Source organism: Leguminivora glycinivorella, chromosome 19, assembly GCF_023078275.1.
Source record: "Leguminivora glycinivorella isolate SPB_JAAS2020 chromosome 19, LegGlyc_1.1, whole genome shotgun sequence".
Lineage (NCBI taxonomy): Eukaryota > Metazoa > Arthropoda > Insecta > Lepidoptera > Tortricidae > Leguminivora > Leguminivora glycinivorella.
Genome location: NC_062989.1, coordinates 10377289 through 10392279, shown reverse-complemented (window position 1 = coordinate 10392279; position 14991 = coordinate 10377289). Strand labels below are relative to the sequence as shown.

General features: G+C 39.9%; 1 protein-coding gene across 1 annotated transcript in view; it reads left to right on the top strand.

The window, feature by feature from the left end:
- Positions 1 to 14553, top strand: part of LOC125236239 (alpha-tocopherol transfer protein) — a 40678-nt gene extending 26125 nt beyond the window's left edge. Inside the window, exons 3-8 of the mRNA XM_048142924.1 lie at positions 9443 to 9605; positions 11527 to 11585; positions 12557 to 12753; positions 13185 to 13295; positions 13534 to 13636; positions 13990 to 14553. Coding sequence (XP_047998881.1) covers positions 9443 to 9605; positions 11527 to 11585; positions 12557 to 12753; positions 13185 to 13295; positions 13534 to 13636; positions 13990 to 14141 — 785 coding nt within the window. The 3' untranslated portion in view covers positions 14142 to 14553. The remainder of the gene's footprint in view (positions 1 to 9442; positions 9606 to 11526; positions 11586 to 12556; positions 12754 to 13184; positions 13296 to 13533; positions 13637 to 13989) is intronic.
- Positions 14554 to 14991: the final 438 nt, after the last annotated feature.

Genomic DNA, 14991 nt, shown 5'->3' with positions numbered 1-14991 from the left:
AAATAAGTTGGGTTAGCGTTTTCTTGTGACCTTTCAGAGCAAACAAAGGGGGGCTCGGGAGGCGAAGCCCCCCGCATAAAAGAAAGATCAACGTTGTATTTAAAATAAGTTGGGTTAAGGTTTTCTTGTGATCCTTAAGAGTAAAGAAAGGGGGCTCGGGGGCGAAGCCCCCGCATGAAAGAAAGATCAACGTAGTATTTAGAATAAGTTGGGTTAGCGTTTTCTTGTGACCTTTCTGAGCAAACAAAGGGGGCTCGGGGGCGAAGCCCCCGCATGAAAGAAAGATCAACGTAGTATTTAGAATAAGTTGGGTTAGCGTTTTCTTGTGACGTTTAAGAGCAAACAAAGGGGGGGCTCGGGGGGCGAAGCCCCCCGCATGAAAGAAAGATCAACGTAGTATTTAAGATAAGTTGGGTTAGCGTTTTCTTGTGACCTTTAAGAGCAAACAAAGGGGGCTCGGGGGCGAAGCCCCCGCATAAAAGAAAGATCAAAGTTGTATTTAAAATAAGTTGGGTTAAGGTTTTCTTGTGATCCTTAAGAGTAAAGAAAAGGAGGGCTCGGGGGGCGAAGCCCCCCGCATGAAAGAAAAATCAACGTAGTATTTAGAATAAGTTGGGTTAGCGTTTTCTTGTGACCTTTAAGAGCAAACATAGGGGGCTCGGGGGCGAAGCCCCCGCATGAAAGAAAGATCAACGGAGTATTTAAGATAAGTTAGGTTAGCGTTTTCTTGTGACCTTTAAGAGCAAACAAAGGGGAGCCGGGGGCGAAGCCCCCGCATAAAAGAAAGATTAACGTAGTATTTAAATTAAGTTGGGTTAGCGTTTTCTTGTGACCTTTCAGAGCAAACAAAGGGGGGCTCGGGGGGCGAAGCCCCCCGCATGAAAGAAAGATCAACGTAGTTATTAAGATAAGTTGGGTTAGCGTTTTCTTGTGACCTTTAAGAGCAAACAAAGGGGGGCTCGGGGGGCGAAGCCCCCCGCATAAAAGAAAGATAAACGTTATATTTAAAATAAGTTGGGTTAGGGTTTTCTTGTTACCCTTAAGAGTAACGAAAAGGGGGGCTCGGGGGGCGAAGCCCCCCGCATAAAAGAAAAATCAACGTAGTATTTAGAATAAGTTGGGTTAGCGTTTTCTTGTGACCTTTAAGAGCAAACATAGGGGGGCTCGGGGGGCGAAGCCCCCGCATGAAAGAAAGATCAACGTAGTATTTAAGATAAGTTAGGTTAGCGTTTTCTTGTGACCTTTAAGAGCAAACAAAGGGGAGCTCGGGGGACGAAGCCCCCCGCATAAAAGAAAGATTAACGTAGTATTTAAATTAAGTTGGGTTAGCGTTTTCTTGTGACCTTTCTGAGCAAACAAAGGGGGGCTCGGGGGGCGAAGCCCCCCGCATAAAAGAAAGATCAAAGTTGTATTTAAAATAAGTTGGGTTAAGGTTTTCTTGTGATCCTTAAGAGTAAAGAAAAGGAGGGCTCGGGGGGCGAAGCCCCCCGCATGAAAGAAAATCAACGTAGTATTTAGAATAAGTTGGGTTAGCGTTTTCTTGTGACCTTTAAGAGCAAACATAGGGGGCTCGGGGGCGAAGCCCCCGCATGAAAGAAAGATCAACGGAGTATTTAAGATAAGTTAGGTTAGCGTTTTCTTGTGACCTTTAAGAGCAAACAAAGGGGAGCTCGGGGGGCGAAGCCCCCCGCATAAAAGAAAGATTAACGTAGTATTTAAATTAAGTTGGGTTAGCGTTTTCTTGTGACCTTTCAGAGCAAACAAAGGGGGGCTCGGGGGGCGAAGCCCCCCGCATGAAAGAAAGATCAACGTAGTTATTAAGATAAGTTGGGTTAGCGTTTTCTTGTGACCATTAAGAGCAAACAAAGGGGGCTCGGGGCGAAGCCCCCGCATAAAAGAAAGATAAACGTTATATTTAAAATAAGTTGGGTTAGGGTTTTCTTGTTACCCTTAAGAGTAACGAAAAGGGGGGCTCGGGGGCGAAGCCCCCCGCATAAAAGAAAAATCAACGTAGTATTTAGAATAAGTTGGGTTAGCGTTTTCTTGTGACCTTTAAGAGCAAACATAGGGGGCTCGGGGGCGAAGCCCCCCGCATGAAAGAAAGATCAACGTAGTATTTAAGATAAGTTAGGTTAGCGTTTTCTTGTGACCTTTAAGAGCAAACAAAGGGGAGCTCGGGGGACGAAGCCCCCCGCATAAAAGAAAGATTAACGTAGTATTTAAATTAAGTTGGGTTAGCGTTTTCTTGTGACCTTTCTGAGCAAACAAAGGGGGGCTCGGGGGGCGAAGCCCCCCGCATGAAAGAAAGATCAACGTAGTATTTAAGATAAGTTGGGTTAGCGTTTTCTTGTGACCTTTAAGAGCAAACAAATGGGGGCTCGGCAAAAAAGAAATACTTAAATTTAGTTTGAATTAGTTGAAATGTGACAATATTTTCTAATCGAGTCAAACAAAATCCCACTAGCTGAGAGCTTCAAAACAATGTATGGCGAAAGTATGTCTCTCTAATGTCCTCAAAAAGTCCGCGATGCCACATGTTTATATTGTCTATCTTTTACGGATAACTTACTAGGTATAAACATTTTTATGATAATACCGTAATAAGAAGGTAGCCGCTAGTTATTATTAAGTAGCAATGAGCAATAAGTACACGTTAAGCCACAAATGGCACGTAAAATCCGCCTACTTGAAATAAATTTATGTATAAATGTTAAAAGTATTTCATTATTAATGACTAAAAAGTATAAAATAAATTAATAGTTTAAAAAACACTATAAAACACGCTTTTATAAATGCACGTAAAAGCCAAAAATAAATTATGGATCGTTCAAGTTGTCTCTATTTGTGAGCTGAAGTTTAAAAACTATGTGCTTTTAATTATAATATTTGATTGTAAAAGCGTGGGGCGCTGGAACAGGAAAGACTTTCTTGTAAACAAATACTAATCCGAAGTTCCTGGCGAATGAAGTTGCATAAGAACATAACGTTTACATAATGCCGCCTAAGGGTTACCAAAGAGAACCAAAGATATCTCGTCCACGAACAAGAACTCTGCATCCTGTCACTGTAGACACTTTCCCCTTTTGTACTTTGATTACCGGAAAAAAGCGGCGTTCTAAGTGTCGGTGACTGTCGACTCTCCTCGCTACTAGCGCATATTTTGTCTGAGTTCGACAAACTGGTACCTACTTTGAACACTGACTTTTAATTGATTTGACTGTTTAATGTAGAACCTACTAGTCATGCTGCAACTCCAGTTAGCGCGTCAATCTGTGTAACCTCCTTCCCGTAACATAGCATAATTTGATTTATCAGCAAGTTATACAAAAAGTCTTTCCTGTTCCAGCGCCCCACGCTTTTACAATCAAATATTATAATTAAAAGCACATAGTTTTTAAACTTCAGCTCACAAATAGAGACAACTTGAACGATCCATAATTTATTTTTGGCTTTTACGTGCATTTATAAAAGCGTGTTTTATTTTTTTTTTAAACTATTAATTTATTAATTTTGTAAATATGAATTTAGAGTGCAGCACAGATTTATTTATCATTATATTAGGAGATAATATAGACGAAACTCGTGACTCTCTTCTTCTCTCTAGCTTAAGAAATTTTGGGCATTAAACCGTTAAAAAACATGATATTCTTATCTTCACTAAGGTTGAAAACTATTTGACCACCGAATGATTTGTTTTTTGAGTTTTCTCGAGCCATTATATTCATATAGTTGCATTATTGTCATTAACAAAAGCAAATACTTATGCATCTATTGTCTTATTTCTAATACGTATATCTTGGCGACAGTTTCGTTTAAATTTACATTTAAGACAGGCCAATTTTCCATACAAAAGCTCTCGACTATTTCCTTGCTGGTTTTTGAAGATAGAGCAATGAATTTTTTCAACACAGATTATTATTATTTTTCTCTGTGTCGGACCGTTTTGATTTATTTGCTATTTTTATTTTAAATAAATTAATAGTTTAAAAAACACTATAAAACACGCTTTTATAAATGCACGTAAAAGCCAAAAATAAATTATGGATCGTTCAAGTTGTCTCTATTTGTGAGCTGAAGTTTAAAAACTATGTGCTTTTAATTATAATATTTGATTGTAAAAGCGTGGGGCGCTGGAACAGGAAAGACTTTTTGTATAACTTGCTGATAAATCAAATTATGCTATGTTACGGGAAGGAGGTTACACAGATTGACGCGCTAACTGGAGTTGCAGCATGACTAGTAGGTTCTACATTAAACAGTCAAATCAATTAAAAGTCAGTGTTCAAAGTAGGTACCAGTTTGTCGAACTCAGACAAAATATGCGCTAGTAGCGAGGAGAGTCGACAGTCACCGACACTTAGAACGCCGCTTTTTTCCGGTAATCAAAGTACAAAAGGGGAAAGTGTCTACAGTGACAGGATGCAGAGTTCTTGTTCGTGGACGAGATATCTTTGGTTCTCTTTGGTAACCCTTAGGCGGCATTATGTAAACGTTATGTTCTTATGCAACTTCATTCGCCAGGAACTTCGGATTAGTATTTGTTTACAAGAAAGTCTTTCCTGTTCCAGCGCCCCACGCTTTTACAATCAAATATTATAATTAAAAGCACATAGTTTTTAAACTTCAGCTCACAAATAGAGACAACTTGAACGATCCATAATTTATTTTTGGCTTTTACGTGCATTTATAAAAGCGTGTTTTATAGTGTTTTTTAAACTATTAATTTATTTTATACTTTTTAGTCATTAATAATGAAATACTTTTAACATTTATACATAAATTTATTTCAAGTAGGCGGATTTTACGTGCCATTTGTGGCTTAACGTGTACTTATTGCTCATTGCTACTTAATAATAACTAGCGGCTACCTTCTTATTACGGTATTATCATAAAAATGTTTATACCTAGTAAGTTATCCGTAAAAGATAGACAATATAAACATGTGGCATCGCGGACTTTTTGAGGACATTAGAGAGACATACTTTCGCCATACATTGTTTTGAAGCTCTCAGCTAGTGGGATTTTGTTTGACTCGATTAGAAAATATTGTCACATTTCAACTAATTCAAACTAAATTTAAGTATTTCTTTTTTGCCGAGCCCCCATTTGTTTGCTCTTAAAGGTCACAAGAAAACGCTAACCCAACTTATCTTAAATACTACGTTGATCTTTCTTTCATGCGGGGCTTCGCCCCCGAGCCCCCTTTGTTTGCTCAGAAAGGTCACAAGAAAACGCTAACCCAACTTAATTTAAATACTACGTTAATCTTTCTTTTATGCGGGGGGCTTCGTCCCCCGAGCTCCCCTTTGTTTGCTCTTAAAGGTCACAAGAAAACGCCAACCTAACTTATCTTAAATACTACGTTGATCTTTCTTTCATGCGGGGGGCTTCGCCCCCCGAGCCCCCCTATGTTTGCTCTTAAAGGTCACAAGAAAACGCTAACCCAACTTATTCTAAATACTACGTTGATTTTTCTTTTATGCGGGGGCTTCGCCCCCGAGCCCCCTTTTCGTTACTCTTAAGGGTAACAAGAAAACCCTAACCCAACTTATTTTAAATATAACGTTTATCTTTCTTTTATGCGGGGGCTTCGCCCCCGAGCCCCCTTTGTTTGCTCTTAAAGGTCACAAGAAAACGCTAACCCAACTTATCTTAATAACTACGTTGATCTTTCTTTCATGCGGGGGCTTCGCCCCCCGAGCCCCCCTTTGTTTGCTCTGAAAGGTCACAAGAAAACGCTAACCCAACTTAATTTAAATACTACGTTAATCTTTCTTTTATGCGGGGGGCTTCGCCCCCCGAGCTCCCCTTTGTTTGCTCTTAAAGGTCACAAGAAAACGCTAACCTAACTTATCTTAAATACTCCGTTGATCTTTCTTTCATGCGGGGGGCTTCGCCCCCCGAGCCCCCCTATGTTTGCTCTTAAAGGTCACAAGAAAACGCTAACCCAACTTATTCTAAATACTACGTTGATTTTTCTTTCATGCGGGGGCTTCGCCCCCTCTTAGCCCTCCTTTTCTTTACTCTTAAGGATCACAAGAAAACCTTAACCCAACTTATTTTAAATACAACTTTGATCTTTCTTTTATGCGGGGGGTTCGCCCCCCGAGCCCCCCTTTGTTTGCACAGAAAGGTCACAAGAAAACGCTAACCCAACTTAATTTAAATACTACGTTAATCTTTCTTTTATGCGGGGGGCTTCGTCCCCCGAGCTCCCCTTTGTTTGCTCTTAAAGGTCACAAGAAAACGCTAACCTAACTTATCTTAAATACTACGTTGATCTTTCTTTCATGCGGGGCTTCGCCCCCGAGCCCCCCTATGTTTGCTCTTAAAGGTCACAAGAAAACGCTAACCCAACTTATTCTAAATACTACGTTGATTTTTCTTTTATGCGGGGGCTTCGCCCCCGAGCCCCCTTTTCGTTACTCTTAAGGGTAACAAGAAAACCCTAACCCAACTTATTTTAAATATAACGTTTATCTTTCTTTTATGCGGGGGCTTCGCCCCCGAGCCCCCTTTGTTTGCTCTTAAAGGTCACAAGAAAACGCTAACCCAACTTATCTTAATAACTACGTTGATCTTTTTTCATGCGGGGGCTTCGCCCCCGAGCCCCCTTTGTTTGCTCTGAAAGGTCACAAGAAAACGCTAACCCAACTTAATTTAAATACTACGTTAATCTTTCTTTTATGCGGGGGGCTTCGCCCCCCGAGCTCCCCTTTGTTTGCTCTTAAAGGTCACAAGAAAACGCTAACCTAACTTATCTTAAATACTCCGTTGATCTTTCTTTCATGCGGGGGCTTCGCCCCCCGAGCCCCCCTATGTTTGCTCTTAAAGGTCACAAGAAAACGCTAACCCAACTTATTCTAAATACTACGTTGATTTTTCTTTCATGCGGGGGGCTTCGCCCCCCGAGCCCTCCTTTTCTTTACTCTTAAGGATCACAAGAAAACCTTAACCCAACTTATTTTAAATACAACTTTGATCTTTCTTTTATGCGGGGGGCTTCGCCCCCCGAGCCCCCCTTTGTTTGCTCTTAAAGGTCACAAGAAAACGCTAACCCAACTTATCTTAAATACTACGTTGATCTTTCTTTCATGCGGGGGCTTCGCCCCCCGAGCCCCCCCTTTGTTTGCTCTTAAACGTCACAAGAAAACGCTAACCCAACTTATTCTAAATACTACGTTGATCTTTCTTTCATGCGGGGGGCTTCGCCCCCCGAGCCCCCCTTTGTTTGCTCAGAAAGGTCACAAGAAAACGCTAACCCAACTTATTCTAAATACTACGTTGATCTTTCTTTCATGCGGGGGCTTCGCCCCCGAGCCCCCTTTTCTTTACTCTTAAGGATCACAAGAAAACCTTAACCCAACTTATTTTAAATACAACGTTGATCTTTCTTTTATGCGGGGGCTTCGCCTCCCGAGCCCCCTTTGTTTGCTCTGAAAGGTCACAAGAAAACGCTAACCCAACTTATTTTAAATACTACGTTAATCTTTCTTTTATGCGGGGGCTTCGCCTCCCGAGCCCCCTTTTCGTTACTCTTAAGGGTAACAAGAAAACCCTAACCCAACTTATTTTAATTACAACGTTTATCTTTCTTTTATGCGGGGGCTTCGCCCCCGAGCCCCCCTTTGTTTGCTCTTAAAGGTCACAAGAAAACGCTAACCCAACTTATCTTAAATACTATGTTGATCTTTCTTTCATACGGGGGGCCCCCCGAGCCCCCCTTTGTTTGCTCTTAAACGTCACAAGAAAACGCTAACCCAACTTATTCTAAATACTACGTTGATCTTTCTTTCATGCGGGGGGCTTCGCCCCCCGAGCCCCCCTTTATTTGCTCTTAAAGGTCACAAGAAAACGCTAACCCAACTTATTCTAAATACTACGTTGATCTTTCTTTCATGCGGGGGCTTCGCCCCCGAGCCCCCTTTTCTTTACTCTTAAGGATCACAAGAAAACCTTAACCCAACTTATTTTAAATACAACGTTGATCTTTCTTTTATGCGGGGGGCTTCGCCTCTCGAGCCCCCCTTTGTTTGCTCTGAAAGGTCACAAGAAAACGCTAACCCAACTTATTTTAAATACTACGTTAATCTTTCTTTTATGCGGGAGACCTTGAAACCTAATCGTAGTCAAAGTTCATTACAAGACTTTTCTAAGAAACCCAAAAACAGCTATGATACGATGTTCCATCATGTAGTTCCAGTTCATATCTTCCGGCTTCATCATCAGACCTTGAAACCTAATCGTAGTCAAAGTTCATTACAAGACTTTTCTAAGAAGCCCAAAAATAGCTATGATACGATGTTCCATCATGTAGTTCCAGCTCATATCTTCCGGCTCCATCATCAGACCTTGAAACCTAATTGTAGTCAAAGTTCATTACAAGACTTTCCTAAGAAGCCCAAAAACAGCTATGATACGATGTTCCATCATGTAGTTCCAGTTCATATCTTCCGGCTCCATCATCAGACCTTGAAACCTAATCGTAGTCAAAGTTCATTACAAGACTTTTCTAAGAAACCCAAAAACAGCTATGATACGATGTTCCATCATGTAGTTCCAGTTCATATCTTTCGGCTTCATCATCAGACCTTGAAACCTAATTGTAGTCAAAGTTCATTACAAGACTTTTCTAAGAAACCCAAAAACGGCTATGATACGATGTTCCATCATGTAGTTCCAGTTCATATCTTCCGACTCCATCATCAGATCAGCTCAACAGTACCATATTATTGTATTGTCATCGGAACTACATATATCTGCCAATTTTCATTACGCTACGACTCCTGGAAGATGGTTAAATTAGCTTCCTTAGATTCCATTACATACATAGTTACATACACGACGACCTAATAAAAGCGTGTTAAAAACGCTAGAGCCAATCAAATATTTCTAAAAACGGCCTTTTTCATGTGTGATACTCAAGATCGGTAACGACGGTAACAATTAGCCAAAAAATGTAAACGGTCCGACACAGATTATTTCATTGTTATTCAGATTCTCAAATTTGGTTTAAATGAGTTTTGAAGGAGGAAACAGTCGAGAGCGGAACCTCGATTTTAAAGATTTTTTCACAATATTTTGTAATATATTTTAACCTTAATGGATTTTTTTTCGATAATATTCCCAAATTGAAAGGGGGACTCCTTTCCATTTTAGCATTTTCGCTCCCGTAGCGTCTTAAAAAAAACTCCACATCCAGAATTATGGTCTCAGGCGGCAGCGGTCATTTGTTTTTGGCAAAAATCGCGAAAGGTTTGGTTGACGTACCCGGTGACCGAATATACCTACTTGCATTCTGTAATGTTTTAAAATTCGATTTAAAATTAAATTACATAGGATAATGATTTGATGAACTTAATATGTTTATCAAATCATTTTTCGTCAAAGTTTTCCTATTGAAATTTTCTCTAGTAAAAAAAATAAATTTATGTTTTTCCAGATTACCAATGTCTCCTCAACTTCCTTCGCGGCAGCAGTTACTCCCTGGAGAAGTGCAAGCGAAAACTGGACATGTACTTCACCATGCGAGCCGCTTGCCCTGAATTCTTCACTGAGAGGGACATCACTAAACCGGCCCTTAGAAGTGTTTTTGATACGAAAATGTGAGTATTTTATTTTATTATTACAAATGGGCTTACTCTTGGCCACAAGTCTGTAGCAAAGAATAATTTGTGTAGGTATAAGTCTACAATAGGCTTAGTCTACCGGATGTACCAGGGAAATTCTGACTGGGGGCTATTTCAAATTGTTTTTATAACTATTAAATAGAGTGTCATATGTACCTAACCATTATAATGATAATGACAATGCATTAAGTATAAAAAACCTAATAATCTTAACTTAAATCAAGGTCTTAATAACCGGGATATTGTGCAACCCTTCTCATCCGCATCACGGAAAAATCATGATTATTATAATTGTAATTATTAACAATTAAACTTAATCAGAGATTGCGGATGTGGCAGAGTTTTTGTTGCAAAATGATTTCTTTGTCACACTGTCGCGTTATTTTTTGATATGTTAGTCGATAGCGTCACGGAAAATAGCATTCATATCATTCCTTTGGTGGCCCAGAAAACATCCATGACTCAGGAACAAATATCTGTGCTCATCACACAAATAAATGCCCTTACCAGGATTCGAACCCAGGACCGCGGCTTAGCAGACAGGGTCACTACCGACTGAGCCAGACCAGTCGTCAAGAGAGATATCTGTAGCTACAAATTAACGCTAACAGTTCGACACTTTTGCGACTGTTATACCTTGATAACTTTTTAATGTTCTTCTTTTTACACGCCATACAATGCGTATGCTGCAACATTACTGCTACTTAATAAATGAATTGGTATTTTAAAGATGAACTATGATTATAACACCGTAATATTCATAGTACTTATTGCTATCGGAAGATAAATTCGGAATTGACCTTTGATCAAGGCCAGTGGTCAAGCCACGTTCGCCAATATTTACTGTGGAGCCTCGCGTATAGAGGTTTACTTACATTACTCGTCTTAAATTAAAATTTTAGAGTATACGTATTATCTCTTTGATAATGAAGATAATATTTGCTTGTAACTTCTGCAATTTTTCCTGGTAATAATGCCATCATTTTTATGAAAGTTTTTTAAATGTGTTTCGCGGTTTTTTTAATGAAAATCTTAAGTATAAGTAGCCTTGGCAAGGCAAAGAGTACCATTTTGTACCTTTTGGCGTAAAAACTCTAGGTCCATGGGGTCCCAGCGCGAACAAGTTGTTTACTGAAATCGCGAAGCGTCTGGTTGAGGTAACTGGTGACCTAAGAGCTTGCGACTTCCTCGCACAACCTATCAAAATTGCGATACAGCGAGGAAATGTCGTCAGCATCCTTGGTACAATGCGTCAAGGGTCTATTTTAGATATTAGCTAGCTTTTAAGTTTAGTCTTAGTTTTCTAGTAATAATGAACTTAAAATTACATACATACATACAACACATACATACAATCACGCCTGTATCCCATAAAGGGGTAGGCAGAACACATGAAACTACTAAAGGTTCAGTGCCACTCTTGGCAAATAAGGGGTTGAAAGAAAACGAAACTGTGACATTGCAGTGACAGGTTGCCAGCCTCTCGCCTACGCCACAATTTAACCCATATCCCATAGTCGCCTTCTACGACACCCACGGGTAGAAAGGGGGTGGTGAAATTCTTAACCCGTCACCACACAGGAACTTAAAATTATACCTATATAGAGAAAAATGATATTAGAATTAATCCCGCCAAGGACTACCCCCGAATTGTTCCCTGGCTAAAAAGTCCCAAATATGCCAGCTGCGTTTCCACGCTGAATGGCAAGGGATATTTGTTGAACCAGATAAGATCCAGCCCGGAGTCGACCCCTCTGTCCCTCAACCGGCGCCCAATCTCAGCAACCAATCGTATATTGGGCACCAGTAAAACTTATTAATGTAAATCAATATATTGAGTTAAGTAGGAAGAAACGTAGGTACTTAATAAATTTAATTTCAAAATTGTACATTACAGACAAGGCCCACCACTTCCAGGGTTAACAGAGAATGGAAGAAGAGTCACACTAATCAGAGGTAAGCATACATCAAAACCTTGCTTTTTGAAATAATCTCCTTTTCAGATCATTATTTAAGGCATATTTATTAACATCAGCATATTTTGTTAAACGGGTCGAGAAATATATTAACAACATCTAAAGTATAACTATAAGTAATTATGAAGTTTAAATCATAGAAATACTATATTCGAATATGCATAAGAAACAACTTCACTTTTTTATCAAGCAATCATCTTCAATCGGTGCTACTGGTCTCCAATTAAGCCTCCAATTTTGAAACACCTAAACTATTCTAAACTTAAAACAAACTTTGTATGGCATCTGTCATTATGAGATTTTTTTTTCTAAAAAAAGTTTTCAAGAGTCTAAACACATTTGAAACATATATCATAAAGCGCGTCACTGTTTGTTAAATATATTATATATTAAGACGACATGGACATGGAGCGAGAACGAAGGGCCCTGTCTGTCCGGGCAAATATGATCGCCCGCAGATTTGCTAGGTGCTCTGAGGTGAGGGTCACATTGTTTAGAGCGTTTTGCACTTCCCTCTATACCTGCAATTTGTGGGCGTCGTATACGCAACGGGCATACAGGGCTCTTAAGGTCCAGTACAATAATGCGTTTCGGGTGTTGATGGGGCTGCCTCGTTTCTGTAGCGCATCGGGGATGTTCACAGCGGCGCGCGTAGACTGTTTCTATACAACCAAGCGTGCGCGTGCAGCATCCCTGGTGCGCAGGGTGCGCGTCAGCCCCAACAGCATCCTACAAATGATAGCGGGCAGGGTTGACTGTCCCTATTTAGCGCACTGCGAGGGATTGCATTCCCCAATCAATGAGTGTTGTGTTGTTTTAAATTTAAGATTGTATGCACTAACCCCTTAGTTTGTAAGTCCTACTAATAACATATGTGTCCATGGTTACACGAAATAAAAATATTCATTCATTCATTCATTAAATTATTAACCTTTATCTAAATAATTCCAGGCACCCATCCCAACCTCGATTCCAAGCAGATCACAGACGTTCTGAAACTGGCCCTCATGATTGGAGACATCCGACTGACGGAGGAGAAAGTAGGAGTGGCTGGAGACGTGTACATAATAGACGCCAGTGTCTTGGGACCTAGTCTGCTGGCTAGACTATCTCCTAGCGTTATCAAGAAATTCCTGATTTGTGTTCAGGTAAGATTTCTATCCACGTTTTGGAGGATAATCGTGGCGCGAAAAGGGCATACCTACCTAGGTCTCTTAGTAGGACGGAGGCCAAGTGGACGACCTAGATATCGTTGGGGTGATGCCGTTGAAGCGGATCTGCACGATCTCCAAGCACACAACTGGAGGGACGTTGCTAAGGATCGAGATAATTGGCGTGCACTCGTGTCGGAGGCCAAGACTCATTCTGCGCCAATAAGTATGTATGTACGATTACATCTATGTAAGATATCTAAGGGCCGACAGAGACGACGACAGAGACAAAAAATGTCGCCGTGCAACTGTTGCATCCGTGTGCGCGGAGCGTAAAGAATGTACTGGAAGAATAACATTTATTTTGTTATATGTTTTATGTTATACATTTCTTACTAGCTAATAATGAAATGATGTACTTTTTTCAGGAAGCCTATCCAGTTAAGCTGAAAGAAGTCCATATCATCAACACATCGTCAATCGTTGAACGCTTTGTCAACTTTATCAAACCCTTCCTCAAAGAGAAAATCAGGAAAAGGGTAAGATTTATGTACACTTGTAGGCATAGCGAAAAATATGTTACTATAGTCACAGAAAACCTATGGGCAATGGACATGACACTCGTATGACATATTTGCTTTGGCTTTTGGTCAAAGAATCTTATTAAACAAAGTTCAATTCCCGACTCGGCCCACGTCGTGGTCTTGGAGAAGCCCCGTTTTTCATTAAACTACGTGTTTCGAATATTAAATAGAAACCAATTCTGTTGCATTACAGATATATGTCCACAAAGGTTTGAAAGAGCTCGGCAAACACATCCCTCTGGACATGCTGCCAACTGAATATGGTGGCAAAGGTCCCAGCATGGACGATCTGCATGGTGAGTACATTCAACATTTCAAAAGAATCAGTTCCAGAATACTAACTGTAGAATTCGGATTACTCCAAAGAACTTTTGCTGAAGGTGGAACGGAGACTTCCGCTAATGCTTACAGTAACACTAATGTATTCGGACAAAATATCAATTCCCAAAGTCAGATGAAGACCACCCAAAATTTCATTATTTCATAAGATTCACGATGATTCTCTCTTGTCATTTAAAAGGTAAGAAACCCAAATATTTGTACTGCAGATGCCTTTTGCTCCATGCTCACATAAAAACATACAAGTATCACCGTTGGTACACTCGTATGGTCAAGTAGATTTAAAGTCTATCACCATTTATCCTTCCAGAGCAATGGCGCTTTAAGATAGAAGAGTATCGTGACTGGTTCGCTGCGCAAGAGTCAATAAAAGCGAACGAGGCACTCCGACCAGGACGGCCGACCAACTATGATGAACTCTTCGGCATTGATGGGACTTTCAGACAACTGTCTATAGATTAATATTTACTTTTAACCTTTTGAACAATACAATGGAAACAAAAAGTCACTTGTCAAGGTCATAAGGGCTGGTGCAGACGCATTGAAGCCCAAAACGCATCTTTAATATGTACGTTTAGATTGTTTAGGTATTTAATAGTTATTTGTTTTAGGTACAAGGGGGCAAAATTGTTGTTTAACCGCACGTGCCAATATTGATACCCAAGTAAGCGAAAGATTCCAATATTGAACGGTGAGCGTTGCGAGGGTTTCAAGGCACGAAGGTTAAACAAACTTTGCCACCGAGTGAAACACAAAATTTTTCACCACACCAACACGAATAAAATACCGACTATAAAACGCCAAACTAAATCAAATCCATCACTTTATTCAATATTTATGATCTACCAGCCAGCTGAAGACATCAAGTTAAAATTTGTATGAAATTACTTTGCACTCTTGTGGATAAAATGCAATTTTGCGATCTGTTTTCGAATAGCAAATTGAGCATTTACCAGTTGGTGTGGTTAAAATAAATGTAAACAAAATCTACCCTCAAAAGGATCATGCTGAAAACAAACACTAACCAAATAAGAAGGTTAGAGATAGGTCACTCTCCGCTTGGTTTTTGTATGGTTGGTTAACGCAGAAATGTTGTAACTATTTGTTTACGTTGTTTTATAGGTTACCTAATAGTAGGTACATAAATGTCAATTTAGTATGGTAACTTTGAAATTGGCGTACTGTATTGGAACTTGTACTAAAACTGTATGAAAACTGCTAAATTGCCATACAAATTGCATTTGGGTTGCAGTAGCTCTGTATCACACAATATGTGATATTTAAGTGGACTTGCAGAAATTGTCGTAGAATG